This window comes from Dama dama, chromosome 21 (genome assembly GCF_033118175.1).
Source record: "Dama dama isolate Ldn47 chromosome 21, ASM3311817v1, whole genome shotgun sequence".
Lineage (NCBI taxonomy): Eukaryota > Metazoa > Chordata > Mammalia > Artiodactyla > Cervidae > Dama > Dama dama.
The window spans coordinates 41,327,767-41,347,314 of NC_083701.1; the positions used below are offsets into that span (position 1 = coordinate 41,327,767).

General features: G+C 33.0%; 1 protein-coding gene across 2 annotated transcripts in view; it reads left to right on the forward strand.

The window, feature by feature from the left end:
• ZC2HC1A (zinc finger C2HC-type containing 1A) overlaps positions 1-19,548 on the forward strand; it is a 50,148-nt gene that overhangs the window by 25,543 nt on the left and 5,057 nt on the right. The window contains exons 5-9 of one of the 2 annotated variants that reach the window (XM_061123535.1): positions 67-215; positions 5,370-5,469; positions 6,092-6,191; positions 15,026-15,142; positions 18,737-18,844. In XM_061123535.1, the coding sequence (XP_060979518.1) occupies positions 67-215; positions 5,370-5,469; positions 6,092-6,191; positions 15,026-15,142; positions 18,737-18,844 (574 nt within the window). The remainder of the gene's footprint in view (positions 1-66; positions 216-5,369; positions 5,470-6,091; positions 6,192-15,025; positions 15,143-18,736; positions 18,845-19,548) is intronic. The other variant, XM_061123534.1, reaches the window with a different exon arrangement.

Genomic DNA, 19,548 nt, shown 5'->3' on the forward strand with positions numbered 1-19,548 from the left:
CTTATAATTCTTTATGTCTCATTTCAAGTATTTTATTACTAATCTGCTTCTTTTTTCTGTTTTTAGACTATATTCAGTGTCCATATTGCCAGAGAAGATTTAATGAAAATGCAGCTGATAGACATATAAATTTCTGTAAAGAACAGGCAGCACGTATTAGTAATAAAGGCAAATTTTCTACTGATACCAAAGGAAAATCAACTTCTCGGACACAGGTAATCATTGTAATCATTCCTGCAAATAAATAATGAGGTGATTTAAGTTCATGGTTTTGTGTTTGTTCTTTACAGAACATTTAAGTACAGTTTTCTCACCTGCTAAAATTTATATATTCAAGGATTTAGTAAGAAATTTGAATGGCTATGTGAGAACAAAATTTGAAGTAGACTTGGGTTAGTGAAGACTTAAAGAACATACAGATTAAAAGAGGTATTAGGGAAAAGGAAAGGGTTAAAAATTGGTATAGTAGATTCAGAGGAAACTAGAGGGGTTAGATGAGTGAGAAATTGGCAATAAAAATTCATGTTTGAAAATCATGTGAATAATGAATATTTTCATGTGATATGAGTAATATTTCATGTGAAATGAGTAACACATTTCAGGAAATGAAAGCATAGGTGCACATCCAGACCTCTACTTTTGAACTTTTAGGCAAAAGTGATGTTAATATGTGTAAGCCTTTATTTCTTCACCTGTGAAGTAATCTGCATAACTATTATGAGAAACAAATGAAATGATGTATGTGAAAGCAGTTAGAGAACCATAAATCATAAGAGAATTTTGTTATGTGTACTTTAGTTTTGCACTACTGTTGTTTTTCTTTAAGTATATTGTTATGTTAAAACTTTGACAGTATTATACTTCTAAGCAAATTTTATTTTTCACAAAGCTTTCATTTGTTAACTTTTTTTTTTGGACTGTAAATTTAGCAAGTGGTAATAATCAAATTCACTTGTTACTTATGAATAAAATATTGGATTAAAAGATCCCATTGCAACTGAGACCTCCTTGAGAGAATCCTGCTATTGAATTTCTGTAAATATTATTGGAAATAGAGCATATGATTATTATCATCATCATTGTGGAGAAAGAACAGCAAAGAAAACTCATTTTGAAGAATTTCCAAAACAGATGGCAAACAAAGCTTATCTTTTAAACAGTTTAAGAACACCCAAAAAGATTTTTAAGAATAAAATAATAGAGCAAAGGAAATAAAATAGGATGTGTATATTTCAACAGCGTGGTGTCAAATGATTCATAAATGTAAAATCCAGCTAGTTTTTAGTTCCCACCTTAAATTTTCAGTTCTGATTCCATGCCCAATGATGTATATTTATTTCTGTCTAATTCCATATTTTCTCATTGTGTTCACTCGTTTTTGAGTAATACTGTACCAAGTACTGGATCTATATTAGTAAACTAAGTAGAATACTTTTCCTAAAGATTCTTAAATGCTTCCTTATCATATTTAGTGACTATACTCTGGTCTTATTGCAGCCCACTACAAATACAGTAAAGATCAGGTTTTTGTAGTTAAAAAAAGTTCTACCATTCAGTTAAGCTTTCATAATTCTTCATTAGGAATTTTATCAAGTTCAAGCATGGTTGTATTAAAGTAGACCCATGAAATGCCATGGCATAGCAGACCAAAAAATGTCATCTAATGTATGCTAAGTTACATATTGTTATTTTAAAAAAACAAATTAAATAACCCATGCATAATTTAGATCCTGCATCAGATTAGGTTAGGCTGAGTTACCTTATGAGTTTCAAGCAACACAGTAAGTATTTTGTGTTTAGGAATTTTCAGTATTCTGACTGATTCTTACTTACCCTACTTATTCTAAAGTAGTGAAGTTTTAAGTCTGAAAATGTGCCATTCAATTGTTAATAATGTTTTCTGATTATTAAAGGGCTTTCTATTCTTTATGGAAAATTAAGTATATATGTATATATTTTAAAAGTTATCACCATAGTTAATATTTTAAATATTTATCTCTAAGCTCTTATTTTTTACAACACTTATACTCTGACTTTTTTCTTATAGTTTTTCCCAGTTGTTATTTTTTGGTAAATTACATGCAGAAAAAAATGCACAGCACATAAATTCACGTGTAACCACAGGAACATTGAGAAATAGACTATTCTTGGTGTTACAGAAGCCTCACTGCACTGTTTCAGTCCCAGTATGTAATGTTCTCCCACTCTCAGCCCCAAGCATCTTGAAGTAGCCACTATTTTGATTTTACATACAATCAATTTTTGCCTTTATTTATAGTCTTCAGATCATGATGATATTTTTTATCTATGATAGCTTTATAAATACTTTTCTTAAAGTATAGTTGGTTTCCAGCTTGTAGCTCATCCAGCCCGGGATTTCTCATGATGTGCTCATTTCTCATGATGTAGTTTAAACAAACAGGGCGACAGCAGATAGCCCTGCTGTGCTTTCTCGATCTTGAACCAATCCATACAGGGTACTAACTGTTGCTTCTTGACCTGCAAACAGGTTTCTCAGGAGACAGATAAGATGGTTTGGTATTCCCATCTATAAGAGCTTTCCACAGTTTGTCATGATTCAAACAATCAAAGGCTTTAGCTTAGTCAATGGAACAGAGATAGATTTTTTTCTGAAATTCCCTTGCTTTCTTGATAATCCAATGAATCTTGGCAGTTTGGTCTCTAGTTCCTCTTTCTTTCTTGAACCCAGCCTGGACATCTGGAAGTTCTTAGTTCATATAATGCTGAAGCCTAGCATGCAAGATTTTAAGCATGACCTTACTAGCATGGGAGATGAGTGCAATTGTCCAATGGTTAGCACATTCTTTGGTACTACCCTTTGGAACTGGGATGAGTATTAACCTTTTCCAGTTCTGTCGCCACTGCTGGGTCTTCCAAATTTGCTGACATGATGAATGCAACACCTTGATGGCATCATCCTTTACGGTTTTGAATAGTTCTGCTGGAATTTCATCATATCTACTAGCTTTATTAACAGCAGTTCTTAAGGCCCACTTGACTTCACACTCCAGAATGTCTGGCTCTGGTTGACTAACCATACCATCGTAGTAATCCGGTTCATTAAGATCTTTTTTATACAGTTCTTCCATGTATTCTTTCTATCTCTTCTTGATCTCTTCAGCGTCTGCTAGGTCTTTACCCTTTTTATCCTTTATTGTGCCCATCTTTGGGCTGAATGCTGCCTTGGTCCAAATAAATAAATACCTTCTCCCATTTTATCAGAAATGAAAAGTCTTTGTGAACATAAATATTTTACCAAGGAAATGTATTAGGTTTGTGATCTGTATAAAAACACATGAAATAATCACCTCCCTAATACACGGTAAATGAAACATGTATTGAGTATAACTGTAAAAATAGACTGTTCTTCTGATCATTAAAATGAATTTATGCAAAATCGTTGCTAGCTAGAGTCATCCTGAATGCCTAGTAGTAGAATTTCAGCTTGATGTGTAGACTAGATAAAATACAGCTCAGTAAGGAAGGAGTCGTATTATCTAGGTCAGGGGAACAGCCAGTTACTGAGAGATACGTATGTTTTAAACTAGAGGCATTCAGAGTAGTATGAGAAGTCAGTAAGGAAACTAACCTGACTTGTTCTGACAGAAAGTAATAGAAAATACTGTAGAAGATAGATACAGTTGGGCTAGATTCTCGTCATCTCAGAAAACCTGACCAAAAGACTGAGTAAAATAATAGGAGGTCTAATACAGAGCAGAAAAACAAAGCACTTTTTGAAAGAAATGTTCTGCCTTTTTCTGTTAATAAGCCATTAAATTAATATAGAAATTCCTAATATATACCTAGAAATCTTTATTCCCAGTTTATAATGCTGCGAGGGCTCTTCCTGCCTAAAACTTGACCTCTCAGTGTATATTGTTCTGTTTTGATAATTAGCAAAATGTGAAAGAGTAACCAAACTTGTTTCTTAATCCAATTTTATTGACCGTATTTTTAGTAGGCATGCCTCTAATATTTTGACAAGTCTGTGTTAGGTCTTGTTTTCCATAGTGTTAGTTTTAAAATCTTTCCTAATATATTCAAGAGTATTGATATTTTCATGGGAAAGACTGATACTACCGGAAATACCTCTTAGGTTTGCCAAGAAATAGAATATTTATATGGCTCCATATACATTTCCAAAGTCTCCTAGTCATTTTGTTCATTTGACAGACAGTTATTGAAGGTTTTCTAGTTGCCAAGTGGTTAAGAAATGGAAGTTTCTGGCATTATAGTGTCAAATGTGCTTCTTTATGTGTGTGTATGTGTGTGTGTGTGAGACCCATTTATAAGATTTATTTTTGTAAAAGGTCTCAAATACTGAATTTTGAAGAGTGTGTGATTTTAATGTTTGTGCTTAGCCAGCAGTTTTTAATAGCAGAGCATCTTAAATTTTATACTGATAATAGGTTATAAATATGATTTGATTTTTAAAAGTTGGACTTAAAACCAGTTTCTCTCATAAAGTCCTAAGAATAGGGCTCAGGTACACAGGCAAGCACAATAATCACCTTACAGTTGGCATACAGGGCGAGGACTGAGACAGTATGAGTCTTAATTCCTGTTCTGTTAAGTGGGTGTAACCCTGGGCAAGTTTACTTCTTTATATTGGGGTGGGTGATCAATAAGATGCTTTATATTCCGTAACAGAGAAGAATTGTTTAAATAAGAGACAGTAAAACAAACTTGATGGTGATATTTCTCTGTAGAGAAAAAAATTAGAATAAATGAGATAAGCTGAAATACTGTATCTTTTCTCAGCCCATATCCCATTCATGTAACATGCTCTGGTGAGGTTAACGAAGAATTAGCTCTTTGTTTTCACATTGGGGCAACAATCTGTTAGACAGCTATTTAAAACTTGTTCAGGCTTATATGTGCTCTTAGGAATTTTCATCAGTAAGATATGTACCTGGATTATACATATGAAATATAAAACCATACCAAGGAACATACAAAAATCTTGACCTTTAGAACCACACCACCGAGGGAGCATCTTTGGGCGGTTTTAAGTTTTTCTAATAATATGGTTGGCATTTAAAATCTTAACATTGAGGAAATTTTTTCCACTTGATCCATTTTGTTTTCTTTCAACTGGGAAAATTTACTCTCTATTTTAGCAGCAGAACATCTGAGCCAGAATTTTAGTATGCCAATTTGGAGAAGGAACATTTCTTGGGTAACTTCTTTCTGAGTTGATGTTTTAACCTACTCTTTCTAAATTTGGATAATTTGAGTAGGTGGTAAAACATCTGACACATTTAAGGGAATGTGTGCTTTTGAAATACTGGTTTGTAATCATAATCAAAATGTGATGTTGATAAAACATTGTGTTTTCATTGTTTTAGTATAAGCCGCCTGCACTTAAAAAGTTAAATTCTCCTGGGACCACCTCATCAGGATCATCACGATTACCACAGCCAAGTGGCACTAGCAAAACTGTTGTAGGTAATGAGATCTGTAAAATAACTTGATTTTTTTTTTTTTAAATATCAGAATCAGTAGAGAAGGAAATGAAGATAGTATTCTGTTTTGGATTATTTAAAACTAGGTTTATTAGGAGTTGATGTGGAAGATAAGAAATTATTTTGGGTAAAATTTATAAAGTAACTTTCAGTAGCTTATACTTTAGATGTTTTGTAGTCCTTTTTTAGTGTAAATGTCTATCCTTGATGTAGTTACTGATATATCATCTCTTCAGAGTAGTCAACCAAAGTCCTTTTCTTGATTCTTTGACCACAGTATTTTTTCCCCTTGTTTCTGTCTATACCTGTCTAAACTTGATAATTATCCTTAATAGGCAAATATTTAATGGTTTAAAGAAGATCTTGATTGCTGAAGTGTACCTTCATTTGTATGTAAATTGTAAGAAAGAAGTAGAGAAATTAGAAATGAAGGATGCTGTGTGTTGTTCCATAAAAATTTTACTTAATTTTGGATTTGATCGTTCATTTTGATTTTTTGTCATGAAGGTTTATTGCCACGAAAGCATTGTTTTGTCAGATGCTCTGGTTAATGTGATTTTTCTTTTTCAGAGTGTTGTTAAAACTAATGCCTTTTTTATTAAAAGGTGCTCCCTCAGGTAAAGTGTCTTCAGTTGGCAGCTCTTCGGGAAACAAACTTCAGACCTTGTCTCCCTCCCATAAAGGGATAGCAGTCCCTCATGGAGGGTAAGTCTACACGGAACTTAATCTCTTAGTGATGTATATATTCATACATGCCTGGTACTAAGGTTTTGTTCTATTTAGGTAACATGGGGTCGCACAGAGTCAGACACGACTGGAGTGACTTGGCACACACAAACACACACACAGTTGGCTTTTTCATTAATCTCAATTTTCTAAGTTTGTCTTTTAAGATATTGCTGATCAGGAGCTCACACACTGCTTTTGAGAGTCTAAATTAGTATAACCAGTTTGGAAGAAGTTCTGGTGGCATTTCTCAAGAGCCTTAAACATTCACATTTTCCATTTCATAATTTTACTTCTGAGAATCTAGTCTAATGAAATTAATTAAAATACAGTAGACCTTTTACACTAACAATTTTTTTTAAGCATGTATCAGGCACTGTGCTAGACATCTAACATTATTTTTATTAAAACCACCCCGCTGCCATAGGAGGAGAGGATCAGAGAAGCAGAGTAATTTGCTCAAAGCCACACAGCTGTCAAAGAGTTGATAGCATGATACGAATTGACCTCTCTTGGGTGATAAGCATCAGTCTCTTTACATATGGTTTTATTATAATGTAAAAAAAAATGTGTAGCTGTGTTTGAATATCAAATTGTGAAAATCTACAAAGTGATACTATACAATCATAAAATATATATAAATTTTAAAAAGATGAGTCTACTGTTATTGGAGAAGTAGGTTGGCTCTAAACTCCGTGTATACTTCGATAGAAACTATAACAATTTAATACTATTTCTGTTTCTATAGTTTTATGTATATGCTTTTTAGTAAAGTAGCATAATTAAGCCTCCAGCAATTACTTTAATGTGGGAAAATTCATTGATAACACTAGAGTTTTTAATAGAAATCTTTCTATTCTAGTAGAAACTCACTTTTCATTTTGATAAACAAGAAAACTAAGGGATGGCCATATGATTATTAGAATGTAGCCTTATTCTTTATATTTACAGATACTGTTTATAAAATTGGTTTAGGAAGCCTGACACATTATTTTCAGATCTAGAGTCTCAGTTTGGCTTTTATATAGGAAATATATAGGATGGTATCTATCTTTTTTTTTTTTCCATTTATTTTTATTAGTTGGAGGCTAATTACTTTACAATATTGTAAGGATGGTATCTATCAATAGAGAGTAATTGCCTTTTGTTTCCTAATTTGGATTACATATAAAGTGTTTAAGATCTAAAGATAGTTTATTGTAATTAGCATTGTAGAAAAAGAACAAGATCAGCTAACAAGATCTGATTAGTTAAATGCTTTTCTTTTTGTCATGCTTCCAAAAAAAAGAGACAGGCTATCCTTAAGAAAGAGACAGGTTATCAGTAGAACAGCTGGATGAAGGTAAAAGGTTCTCATTTTCCAGTGCTAAAAAAAAAAAAAACTGATCTGATTTTCTTTTTATAGCTTGGACTCATTAGATAACGTAAATATAGAAATATCAATATGTTTTAAGTTTATAAATGGGGGTTTCCGTTTATGGTTGACTGTGAATTATAGGCTGGTAATTTTTTTTAGTACCTTTCCTATCATACTGGTAATCTTAACCAGTTGGCACTATTAAATTACACGGACACTCTTTTTAAGGGGGCATATGAAGCTGGCTGGTAAAATGAAAAGGGTTACTGGATTTTGGATTAGAATACTAGATTTCTAGATCCTACTTTACCCCTAACTAGTAGCTACCTGACTTTGTTCTTATCTGTTTTCTCTTTCTTGCTCTGACAACTTTAAGTCTGCTTACACCTTGACAGCTGATGAACATTTATTAATCTTTAGGAGGAAATTTTTTTTACTAATGAGAAAAAACTTTAGGCACAAGAATTTTAAAAGTTGTGCACTGCTATAGTGCTATAAAGATTTAAAAATTTTCGTTTGTCCCTTATTAAACTGTCAGGCATGACTGTTTAAATCTCATTTGTCCATACTATATATGATGCTTATGTGTTAAAGGACTGTTTCTAACTGCTGAAAAGAGAGTGGCGATGTATGCTTTTGACCAATATATTACTATGAGTTAATATAATTACTGTATTAACTGATAGTAATATAATTATTATATTGAATAGAATCATTCATAGCTGTCAGAGCTCATTCCTTTTTTAGAATTACTGAGGTAATGGTTTGTCTCTTTTCCTTATTAGATTATAAAATCTGTGATGGCAAAGCTCTGTTTCTGCTTTGCTTACAGATGTAACTACAAAATGTAGTATAATGCTTGGCATACAGACACATGAATTTTTTGTGAATATATGAAATAATAGTCAATAAATTCAGTTCCTGATTTGTTAACTTTTTGCAACATCACAGAATCATGATTCTGGTACTTGTAAGGTAATTACTTGAGGTTTGTATGACTGTTCTTTTGTCTTTTCATACTGAAAAATTGAAGGCAAAAAGTGAAGGCGGTGGCAGAGGATGAGATGGCTAGACGGCATCACCGACTCCGTGGGTCTGAATTTGAGCAAACTCCAGAATATAGTGAAAGACAGGGAAGCCTGGTGTGCTGCAATCCATGGGGTCGCAAAGAGTCAGACATAACTTAGTGATTGAAAAGCAACAAAAATGATTATCATGATTTTTATTGACACAGATAAATCAGAATTGAGTAAAGACAGAAATAAGACATCTAGAATTAAGACATCTGGTTCAAGAAGTTGAGCATCTTTTGAGATTAGTAAAATGAGTCATTTTAGTGGTTTGAAATTATTTAAAGCCTGGTGTGTATAATCTTTATTGTGTTTGCCTGCAATCATACATATCAGTGATCTATAATATTTAGCATATATTGAAATCAGACCACAGAAAAATTTATCTTTTTACTTGAAAAAATTCTCATATGTTTGATAATTCTAGACAACCTGTGGGTCAGCTGATTTCAACAGAATTTTTTAAAGCAAAATACACCCTAATAGAAATTTTTTTTCTTGTGCCAAAAATAGTTTTCTTTATTCCTAGAGATATTAGAAGTATGATGAAACCCAGAGTTTTAAATAAATATTGCTGTACTTGAATTGTGTCAGATAGTTTACACAGTTGTACCTTTAGAATTATGTTTTCTTAATGGTTAATTACTAACTTAAATGGGTATTTCAGCTGATAATTTTCAGTAGTTAAAGTATCAAATTGCAGAGATTTACTTCTGTTCAATTACTCTGAGAACTAGAAGTTTACTTTGGAGATAGGATATAGTAGGTGTGTTAAAAGTAGAGAAACAGTGCAGGTAAGGAGCATTTTTTTTTTTGGATGAAAAAAGAAATTGGTTTCTCGTGCTTTATATTAACAGGAGTGAGGAATGAATGTCTAGGTTTTGAGTATATGTTTGTATGAGTGGATACAGGCTTTTCTTACAAGCCAATCTTTTGATGTGTGTGGTTTGTGTGTACCATTATTTAGATTTTTATGAACTTCTCTGACTTTCATTATTGGTCTGGAAATGCCTCAACCTAGAATTGCACAGTTTGGCTTCCTATGTGGATAACAATTATTTCAACTATTAGACTAAGGAAGCTCACTTTGCCATGGAATTGAGTTACTACGTTATCTGTATAGAACTTAGTCAATGAGTTTAGGATCAAAAGTAGAAGTATGGAAGGCTTCGAAACTTTGAGTGCCTCGAAACATTATAGCTATAGATGTCCACAAAGATACAAAATACCTCTTGGTAAAATTTATCCTCAAATTATTTCAGAAGTCGTCTTTTTGTTTTATCTCTTCTGCTCTGTTATAGTGTACAGGACTGAGTGGCTTATTTCCTAAGAATTCACTCTCATGGTGTCAACAATAAACAGGGACCTTTCCTAGGTTAAAGTTTATCTTAACTCAGAAATAGATGGATATGTTGCCAAATACTTGCCGCATTGCCAAAAACGCTCATTTAGCAATGAATATTTGGAAAGCCTGCCGAAGCATTGTTCCTTTCTAGATACACTATTCATATCATGGCAGTTACATACAGCTAGAGATAGTCCTTTTAAAAACCCTGGGTCTATCATTTATGTAAATGTATCAGCTTGACAAATTGTTACCTATTTTTGTCTTGGACTATAAGATAGTGATTTTGATCATAACTCTTTATGGTAAAATTTTAGATCATCATTGAAATTTGCCTTTCATTTAGATTTTCAAAAATTTAAAATACTGGCATCCTCTCAAGTATGGAATTTTGATGTTTTAGAGTAGGTGATCTTTTTGAACTATGGTCTGAGGGCCAAATCCTGCCCAACAATTGTTTTTATGGAACGTGGCTGCACATGGCCAGTGGTGAATTGTCTATGGCTGCATCCATGCTATAGTTGCAGAGTCGAGTGCGACAGAGACAGTATAGCCTGCAAAGCCTGAAAAATTTACTTTTTGGCTTTTTATAGGAAAAGCTTGCCACTCCTGGTTTTAGAATGGGTAAGTTGAAGGTAGGGATTTTAAGGATTCTTCATTTATTTCCAAAGATGGAACTATTTTTAAAGTCATATGGACCATCTAAGAAGTTAGACCACATATTAGTGTTCCAGTGAACCAAAGGGTATTTTTTTTTTTAACTTTCATTAATCCATTCAAACACATTTCTGTGATTGAATTAAAAGAATAGTAACAGATTAAAAGTATACTTCCATGTTGACTCTGACCAAATCTAAGTACCAATGTAAGGATATATCCTTGAACTTCATATGGGAATTCTGTGTTTTGTATGTCAGATGGGAATTCTGTTTTGTATATCAAACTGCTTAGTCTACACCGAATTTGTGCTGTGTAGATGTGCTTGGTTGGCTTAAAATATGTTCCTTCTTTTCTTTAACAGCAGCAAGACTGTTAAATGAACTTCTTTATTCCTGCCTTAATATCTTAGACCTTTCATGTAGCATTGTCATTACTGAATTGGACCCTTTGAAAGAAAAATAGCATAGAGGCACTCTGAAAACATTGATGTTGATAGTTCTGTAATGATTACGATCACACTGAAATTACAATTCTCAAACTTTGTAAATAAGGTAAAAATACATAATACAGTAGTAGATTTTTCATTGTTTTTCTCCAAAATTTATTATCAGAGTAACCCCAGATGTAGATAGATGTATAAACTAAATATTAAAATCACCAGTGGTGATGTTTTTCATAACTTGAAACATCGAAGACCCCTGAGGGCAGGGCAAAACATATAATAGAGAATTCCTGCTTCCTTTACTTGTTTTATTCACTTTCTTAAGTCAGTTATCGGTGGTTTGCAAGACCAAGAAACACAGCAAGAAGAAACTTTGACCGAAGAGCAATCAGTTGGGTTTAAAACTTAAAATTCCTTTTGAAAATATGTCACCAGTTTTGCAAAGAATTCAATTTCTTTCCAAATATCCCTTTATCTTGTTGCTACTTTGACTTATTTTTAATGCTACTGAAGGAAGAGGGACAGAAAAGAAATGGTTTAATAGAGAAGGAAAGGTGGATAAAGAAGCTTTCTTGTTCACTAAAATAAATGTGAAAATGGTACATGAGAGCTGGTCTGGATCCAAGTCAGTTTAGGAAAATATTTAAGTATTTGAAAGATCTTTTGTTGTAAACTGATAATCTTAGCTTTTTAAATTTTTTATTGATATATAGTTGATGTACAGTATTCACAATTTTTAAAGGTTAGAATACATTTAAAATTCTTAGGATATTTGGGTATATTTCTTGTGTTATACAATATATTGTTATAGCCTAATTATTTTATACATAGTAGTTTAAACCTCTGTGTCCCCCACCCCAAATTGCCTCTCCCTCCTTCCCTCTTCACACTGGTAACCACTATCTTTGAGTCAGTTTCTTTTTTTGTTCCATTCACTAGTTTATTTGTTAGATTCCACATATGTGATGTAATAGTATTAGTATTTGTAATGTATATACTTTATATATTTGTAATTTATATACAAATACTATTAGTAATAGTATTTGTCTTTCTCTAAGTGATGTACTTCACTTAGCATGTTACCCTCCATGTCTATCCATGTTATTGCAAATGGCAAAATTTCATCTTTTTATGGCTGTGTAGCATTCCATTTTCCATTTGTGTGTGTGTGTACATGTATGTACATATATATGTATAAACCTCATCTTCTTTATCCATTTATCTGTTGATGGACACTTAGGTTGCTTCCGTTATCATGGCACTTGTAAATAGTGCTGCCGTAAATGTTGGGGTGTGTGTATCTTTTTGAGTTAGTGTTTTTTCAGATGTATACCCAGGAGTGGATTACTGGGCCATGTGATAATTTTATTTTTAGTTTTTTGAGAAATCTCCATATAGTTTTCCACAATGATTGCACCAATTTATATTTTCACCAATAGTGTAAGAGGGTTCCCTTTTCTCCACATCCTCACCAACATTTGTTATTTGTGTCTTTTTGATGATAGCCTTCTGACAATTGTGAGTTGGTAGCTCATTGTGGTTTTAATTTGTATTTCTCTGATCATTAACTACAATGAGCATCTTTTCCTATGCCTTTTGGCTTTGGAAAATATCAACTTTGGAAAAATGTCTAGTGAGGTCTTTTGCTTTTTTGATGTTGAGTTGTATGATCTGTTTATATATTTTGGATATTAACCCCTTATTGGTCATACCATTTGCAAATATTTTCTCCCATTCATTTGGTTGTCTTGTCCATGGTTTACTTTGATGTCCAAATGATTTACTTTCATTTTAATTAGGTCCCAGGATAATTTTTAAATTTATTTAAAACCTTAGCATTGACTATCATGTCAAGGTTTTTCAAATATGTATGTTAGCAAAATTTTATATGTAAAAGCACCTAAATAGATATTAATATATACAAAGATTATATTTATTAAAATTATGTAAAATGCATTTATGTGTAAACTTACATACTATATAACCTTGATTACATTGAGAATTTAAAATGTGTTTTTATTTAGTTAGACCTTGAAAATAACATAGCATAACAATAGAGATCTACAGTGGAACGAAGTGATTTGAGCTTAATAACAACATTTACTAACATTTAGCCTAAGTAGCATTTGAACTGTGATATACATACATATACACAGGTAGACCTAGACCTGGGTCTCCTGCATTGCAGGCAGATATTCTACCATCTGAGCCACCAGGGAAGACCAGCCTAAGTAACATTTGAATTGTGTGTTTACACACATTCATATACATGGTAGACAAACCAATTGAGTTGAATTTCATAACACAGGTATGTGGTAGTAAAATCATCATTGAAATCTGCCTTTTAAACAAATTACATTTTTAAAATCTGAAAATACTAGCAATCCTTTCATATATAGAAAATATGTAACATTCCCAATAGAGAATTGCCTTTACATTTTTATTAGATTCTACTCGTCTCCTTTGTTTTATCATTTGTTAGATTTTAGTAGTTCTTATCATGTGAGAGGAATCCATGTTTTAAATGTTCCTAAATTTTAATTCTGAGTTTTAATTTCAGTAACTTTTTTTTTCTGAGGAAGAAAGTAAAATCTTTTCTTTTTCCAAATCCACAGATACCGTTTGTAAGAAAAATACTGTTTGGAACAATAGTGCTTTGATTGTTATTACATAATTTAAAGAAAAATCTGATTTATTAATTAAAATTCTAAATAGGTTAATTTTCTACTAATTGCTCACAAATAAAATGCATAAAATATTAATCTCACAAATTTTAGAAGTTTTGTTATTTTATATGTAATAAATATGCAATATATTTATTGGAGGCATTTAAAAAATCCTTTAAAATGTTTTAATGAGTGTGAGGTAAACACCTAATGTGAAGCAGCACCGCCTGCAAAGGACTGATATCAACTTTCACAGCAGAATGCCTGCTGCGTATAGGATATTGAAGGAACAGAAGGTGGATAAAATGAGTCCCTCTGTGGAGATCCTTATTATCTAGAGGGATGACCAGATTCTTTTGAGACACTAAACTCTGCAATAAGAACAAAGCTTCAGGTCTGTCTTATTTACCACAGTATCCCCAGAATTTAGCACAGTGCCTGATACATAGTAGGTGCTCAGGATTTAAATGAGTAAACAAAAAGCCCTTAAAAAAAAACTCTTTGTTATCAAGCAGTGATGTGTCATTCAATAGTCATTGAAAGTAGTACTCCTAGTTTTCTAATTTAATTTTCCCTGCTCCCTACTATGAATGGATATTGATTGATGATAATATCATTTGTTTGATGTAAAATAATGAAATCTCTGCAAACCTGCAGTTTTCTGTTATTCAGTAGCTGACAATCCTTTCTAATTTTGGTTAAAAATAGTAGCTTCAGACAGCATGGCCACTTACAGTTTTTCCATGTAGTTTTTAGAATCGCCATCAGTGTTTTCATAGGATCATGCTTAATGTTTCTTTGGATAAATTTCAGAAATAGGAAAGTTCTGTGAATTCAGGGAAAGGGACAGTTAGATTATTTGTGAGCTCCATAAGAACAAGCATCATATGTATATTTATTTACCAGAATAATAACTTCTAGTTCACTGCTAGCTTCAGAAATTTTAAACAGTTGTCCTTCTTAAGTTTTGTTTTGTTTTGTTTTTTTATTGATTCCGTTGCCCTGATATGTGTAAGTGTGGATTATGTTAGTATGTTTGTCAAAACTGGCAGGGTGGCCTGTGTGGTCAGATTTTCATATTTAATAATGGCAGTTGTATGAACTATCTGAGGATTCTTTTTGACATTAGTCCTTACCCTGGCAGTCAGATAATTATGAAAAGAGCTTGGGGGGTAGATTTCTGATGAATCAGAATAATGTATTAAATTTTTTTTTTGAATATAAAGAAACAGTAGCATTCTCCTTATGGGTACACCTTTATATATTTTAATAGTAAGATGGACAAGTTAGGCCCTCCACTTCGAACTGGAAGACATGTGCAAAAGTTGTATGAGAGTGATACAAAATCAGACAGTGCCATCAAAAGACATGAGTTATTACCCATTTACAAGTAAGTATTTGTAACTCAGTTTGGTTAATGTTTTTCAGATATTTCCTTAAAGGCTTTATATAATGAAATACTATAAATTTGTACATTCCTATACCTAAAATTTTTTATTTAATCATTTTTAAGCCAAGAAGTGTTGAATAATCTTCTAGGATTTATACCACTTTGATTTTTGATGAGCATTTTTATTATCCTGTCTATTTTTAGAGCACTCATTGAACAAAATTTACGTTTTAATTTTAAATTAAATTTTAATTTTCAGAGGGTTGAAATGAGTTACCTTAATAATTGTTATTTTTATGAAACTTTTTTAGGAGTAAAATTTTTAAGAGTATAGGGAATGTTACATCATATATTACATAAATATAATATTGCTAGAGTATCTCTTAGTTAAGTAGATGATAAATTATTATAAAAAAGCAGGAAAAAGATCTTGGAACACATTCAATCCAGGGATCCTTAGTCTTTGTGTTAGATAGTTACAAATTCCACATATCACAGGGCAGTAATCTCATTCCCTTCTTTGTACTGGCCCTGCAGACTAAGAGGAGAAGCCGGATGGCAGTGGCAGTCTTGGGACTCTCCGCACGAGTCTTCCAAGCTTACAAGTTTGTGCCCCCAAAGCAAGTCTTGCCCTCTCATCTTCAAATGATGAATTGAGGGTCTCATAAGTTAAATTACTTAATAGAGCTCACCTAATTAACTTTTAAACCAGAGTCTACCACAGCATTCTTTTTTCCATAAATAATAATACATTTAGCTAGATATATAATAAAACAAAGACGGGAAAAGTCTGAGTCTTTAGCAGCCGTCGTGTGTTGTTTCTAAGTAGACAGTGATAAATCCTAGAAGGAAGAATTTGTGCGCTGAGCTTTTTTTCTTTGTACTGTTCCTGCTGTCTGTACCCTCCAAAGCAGATCTCAAAGAAACAGTGTTTAGCAGTGGGGTGTAGGAAGTGCCGTTGCAAAGTTAGACCTTCTTTTATTATTGGCTTTAACTCTAGCAGGCAGATTGTATTAATGGACACATAATAAGGTAGCACTTTCAGACTCTGACCAGGAAGAAAAATGTGTTGATGGTGTGAGACCTGGAGTAACATGTTTTAAGTATTGATCAAAATGGTTCTTGGCATTCCAGTTCTACCTTATAGATGTTACTAAAAATACACAATAGGCATTGAATAATGACACCTGTTGTTGATAACTTATATTTTATGTATTTTTTATTATTTTATAATTTGAATAACTATTGATATGAAGTTGTATGTGTATATGCATTGGTATGTTTGTACTGTCTATGTATCATATGTACGTTATATGGGGGCGATAGTATTTCTAACAAGTTTTCATTCTTGAGCCAAAAAACCAAAAACCCTGTTCATCCTGTTCCTCTATGACTCTTACTTGGAGGAATTGCCACCATTTGGCAGGGAGTTTTCAGAGACTGAATTCCTAAAAAGGCATGTGATAGTTCTGCAACATCCCTAGAGGGGCCATGTGAAAGTAGAGTAGCATACACCTCATGGGTGGACTTGCAGTGAGTGTTTGAAGGCCATTTGAAGAGGTTCAGGGTAAACCATCCATGCACCAGGGTGATTCTCGTCAAAGTTTAGAAATAGTTTAAGTATTCAAAGTTGCCTCCATTTGAATGACATCATTACATATTGAATATAAGATTTGGAATGAGACCCACATAAATTCAAATTCAAACACTCTGGCCATGTAATATGAGTGAAAGTTGCTCAGTCAAGTCTGACTCTTTGTGACCCCACGGACTGTAGTCCATGGAATTCTCCAGACCAGAATACTGAAGTGGGTTGCCTTTCCCTTCTCCAGAGGATCTTTCCAACGCAGGGATCGAACCCAGGTCTCCCGCATTGCAGGAGGATTCTTTACCAGCTGAACCACACGGGAAGCCCCCAAGAATACTGGAGTGGGTAGCCTATCCCTTCTTAAGTGGATGTTTCTGACCCAGGAATCGAACTTGGATCTCCTGCTTTGCAGGCAGATTCTTTACCAACTGAGCTATCAGGGAAGCCCGGCCATCTAATAGCTTTGCACTTAATCTCTCTGACTGTGAGTTTTTTTCAACTTTAAAATGGGAATAATATCTTCAGAGATTTTTGTGGAGATTAAAGAAAGTGAAGTATGTATAGTACCTGGTATCATATCTGGCATGTAATGGGCATTTGGAAAATTTGCATGTATTTTGGAGACAAGTGTTTAAAATTTGGGGAGACTCTCTCCAGCTTTGCTATATAAGTAGAGAAGGAAGAATTTTAGCCAGAGTTTGAGAACTTATAAAGGTGTTTTTTTTTTAATAGAATTCTGCTTGATCGTGTAACACAATATTGCTTATCTCTGAAATGAAAAGATTTGACTAAATTTCTAAAGAGAGGGAGGAAACTAACACTATAGAACATCTTACACCTAGTTCTGCATTGACTTATCTGTCACCTTGGGGAAATTACTTAACTACTCTTTGCCTCAGTTGCCTCCTTTGCAAGATAGAATTAATAATCTTTACTGCTTCATAGGATTATTATGAGGATTAAATAAATTTTATATGAAGACGGTTAGAAATGTAGCTATAGGAATTCCCTCGTGGTCCAGTGATTAGGACTCTGCACTTCCACTGCAGGGGGCATGGATTCGATCCCTGGTTGGAGAACTAAGATCCCTCATGCTGTGAGGTGTGGCCAGGAAAAAAAAAATGCATCTACATCAAATGTAGTAAGCACTGTTAATGTAAGTGTTAACTTGTAGTAGCAGTACTAATAGTAGTAATACCATCATCACCCTTAGCTATGCTAAATGTAGTATCAATTGCATTTTATATATCTGACTTCCTATAAGTGATGATGGTCACATGTTATACGCAAGGGAACTTGGACTCAGATTGCCAGACCCAGAGTTGTTCAGTGGCAGTTGGGATTTGAATCCAGATTCATCTGAATTCCAAAGCCTATACATTTTACCATTTTTACCTCATACATAAGTGTTCTTTGATTTTGCAATTTTCAGAAAGTGAATTCAGAAAGGTATGATCAGCCACTTTACTGATAACTGATAGCCCAGGTTATATAGTTGGTGAAATTAAAATCTTTAGAGGCAAGAGTGTATTATTAACCAACTCATTCTAGTTGCCTTTTTTAAGAACAAGCTTTCATAAATGGAATATTATTCTTCAAAAATGGTTAGCAAAATTGTTAACCACATCTCATACATCTAACATTATTATTTAACTCTAGGCACTCAACAAGACTTATCTCTAGTTTGAGGGGACTCTAGATTTAAACTTTAAAAAATTTTGAAGTGTTTTAGAATGACTAACATAAATTTCATGTCAAGAATATATAGACATATTTTTAAATGATTTTATGTACCATCAAGATATTGTTAGTCAATGCAAAATGCTTTGGCTTTTACTTCGTATTAAGGATTTCAGATGTGAAATAATTATGGATTTTAATCTATTGAGTTTACCTCTCTATAGCTTCTAGTTATTTTTCTAATCATTCTAATAAGCAATTTGTGAAAGAAATGCTTACTATTCAGTAGTTTTTTTTCCATTATCCCATCTCTTTCTGTCTTCTAGGACTAACATCAAACCTCGAAATTCCACACCACCTAGTTTGGCCCGAAATCCTGCCTCAGGTGTGCTTACAAGCAAAAGAAAAACATATAGTGATAGCTACGTGGCCAGGTATGTTTAGCTCTGATATTGTAAAAACTAAAATAAAAATAAGTATTCATTGTTTTCCAAAGACCATGTACAAAATTTCTATCAGCTTATTAATAGAAAGTCTAATTTTTCCCGTGTGATTTAATTTGACTTTGTTATACAATAAAGACCTAGTTTTGAGTGTAAATAGTATTTTCTTATACCTTGTAGATGTAATTTTTATGGTAAATACTCAGATACAGTTTGCTCAGTACCAGTGGATGCATTTGTGCTTTTTATGTCTTAATTTTAACTGTAGCATGGTTATTTTTACCTCTTCAAATTGAATAATAGACTTTTTACACTACTGCTATTATAATTTTCAGCAGCATTTTAGTACATTTAAATTCCTCTGTTGAGATTGTGATTATCCATGTACGTCCGTTTCTAATATGTCACAATATTTGCACGGCTTTGACATTGGCTCTGTTTTTCAACCTATAATAAAATCATTCCAGTTATAAATATTTTATTTTTCATATGTATCCCAACTTATTCCATAAAGTTTTAAGGAAAGGTACAGAAATGTATAGTGAAATACAACATCGTTTTTTAAATGAAAGAAAAATAGGAAAAGGAAAGGTGACAATTAAAAGATAAAGTGGAAAAAAGAGTGTGGTTAGTTCACAAAGTTTGTGTCATGAGACCTGTAGATAGGCCAGCCCTGGGCCACAAAGTGGCGTATA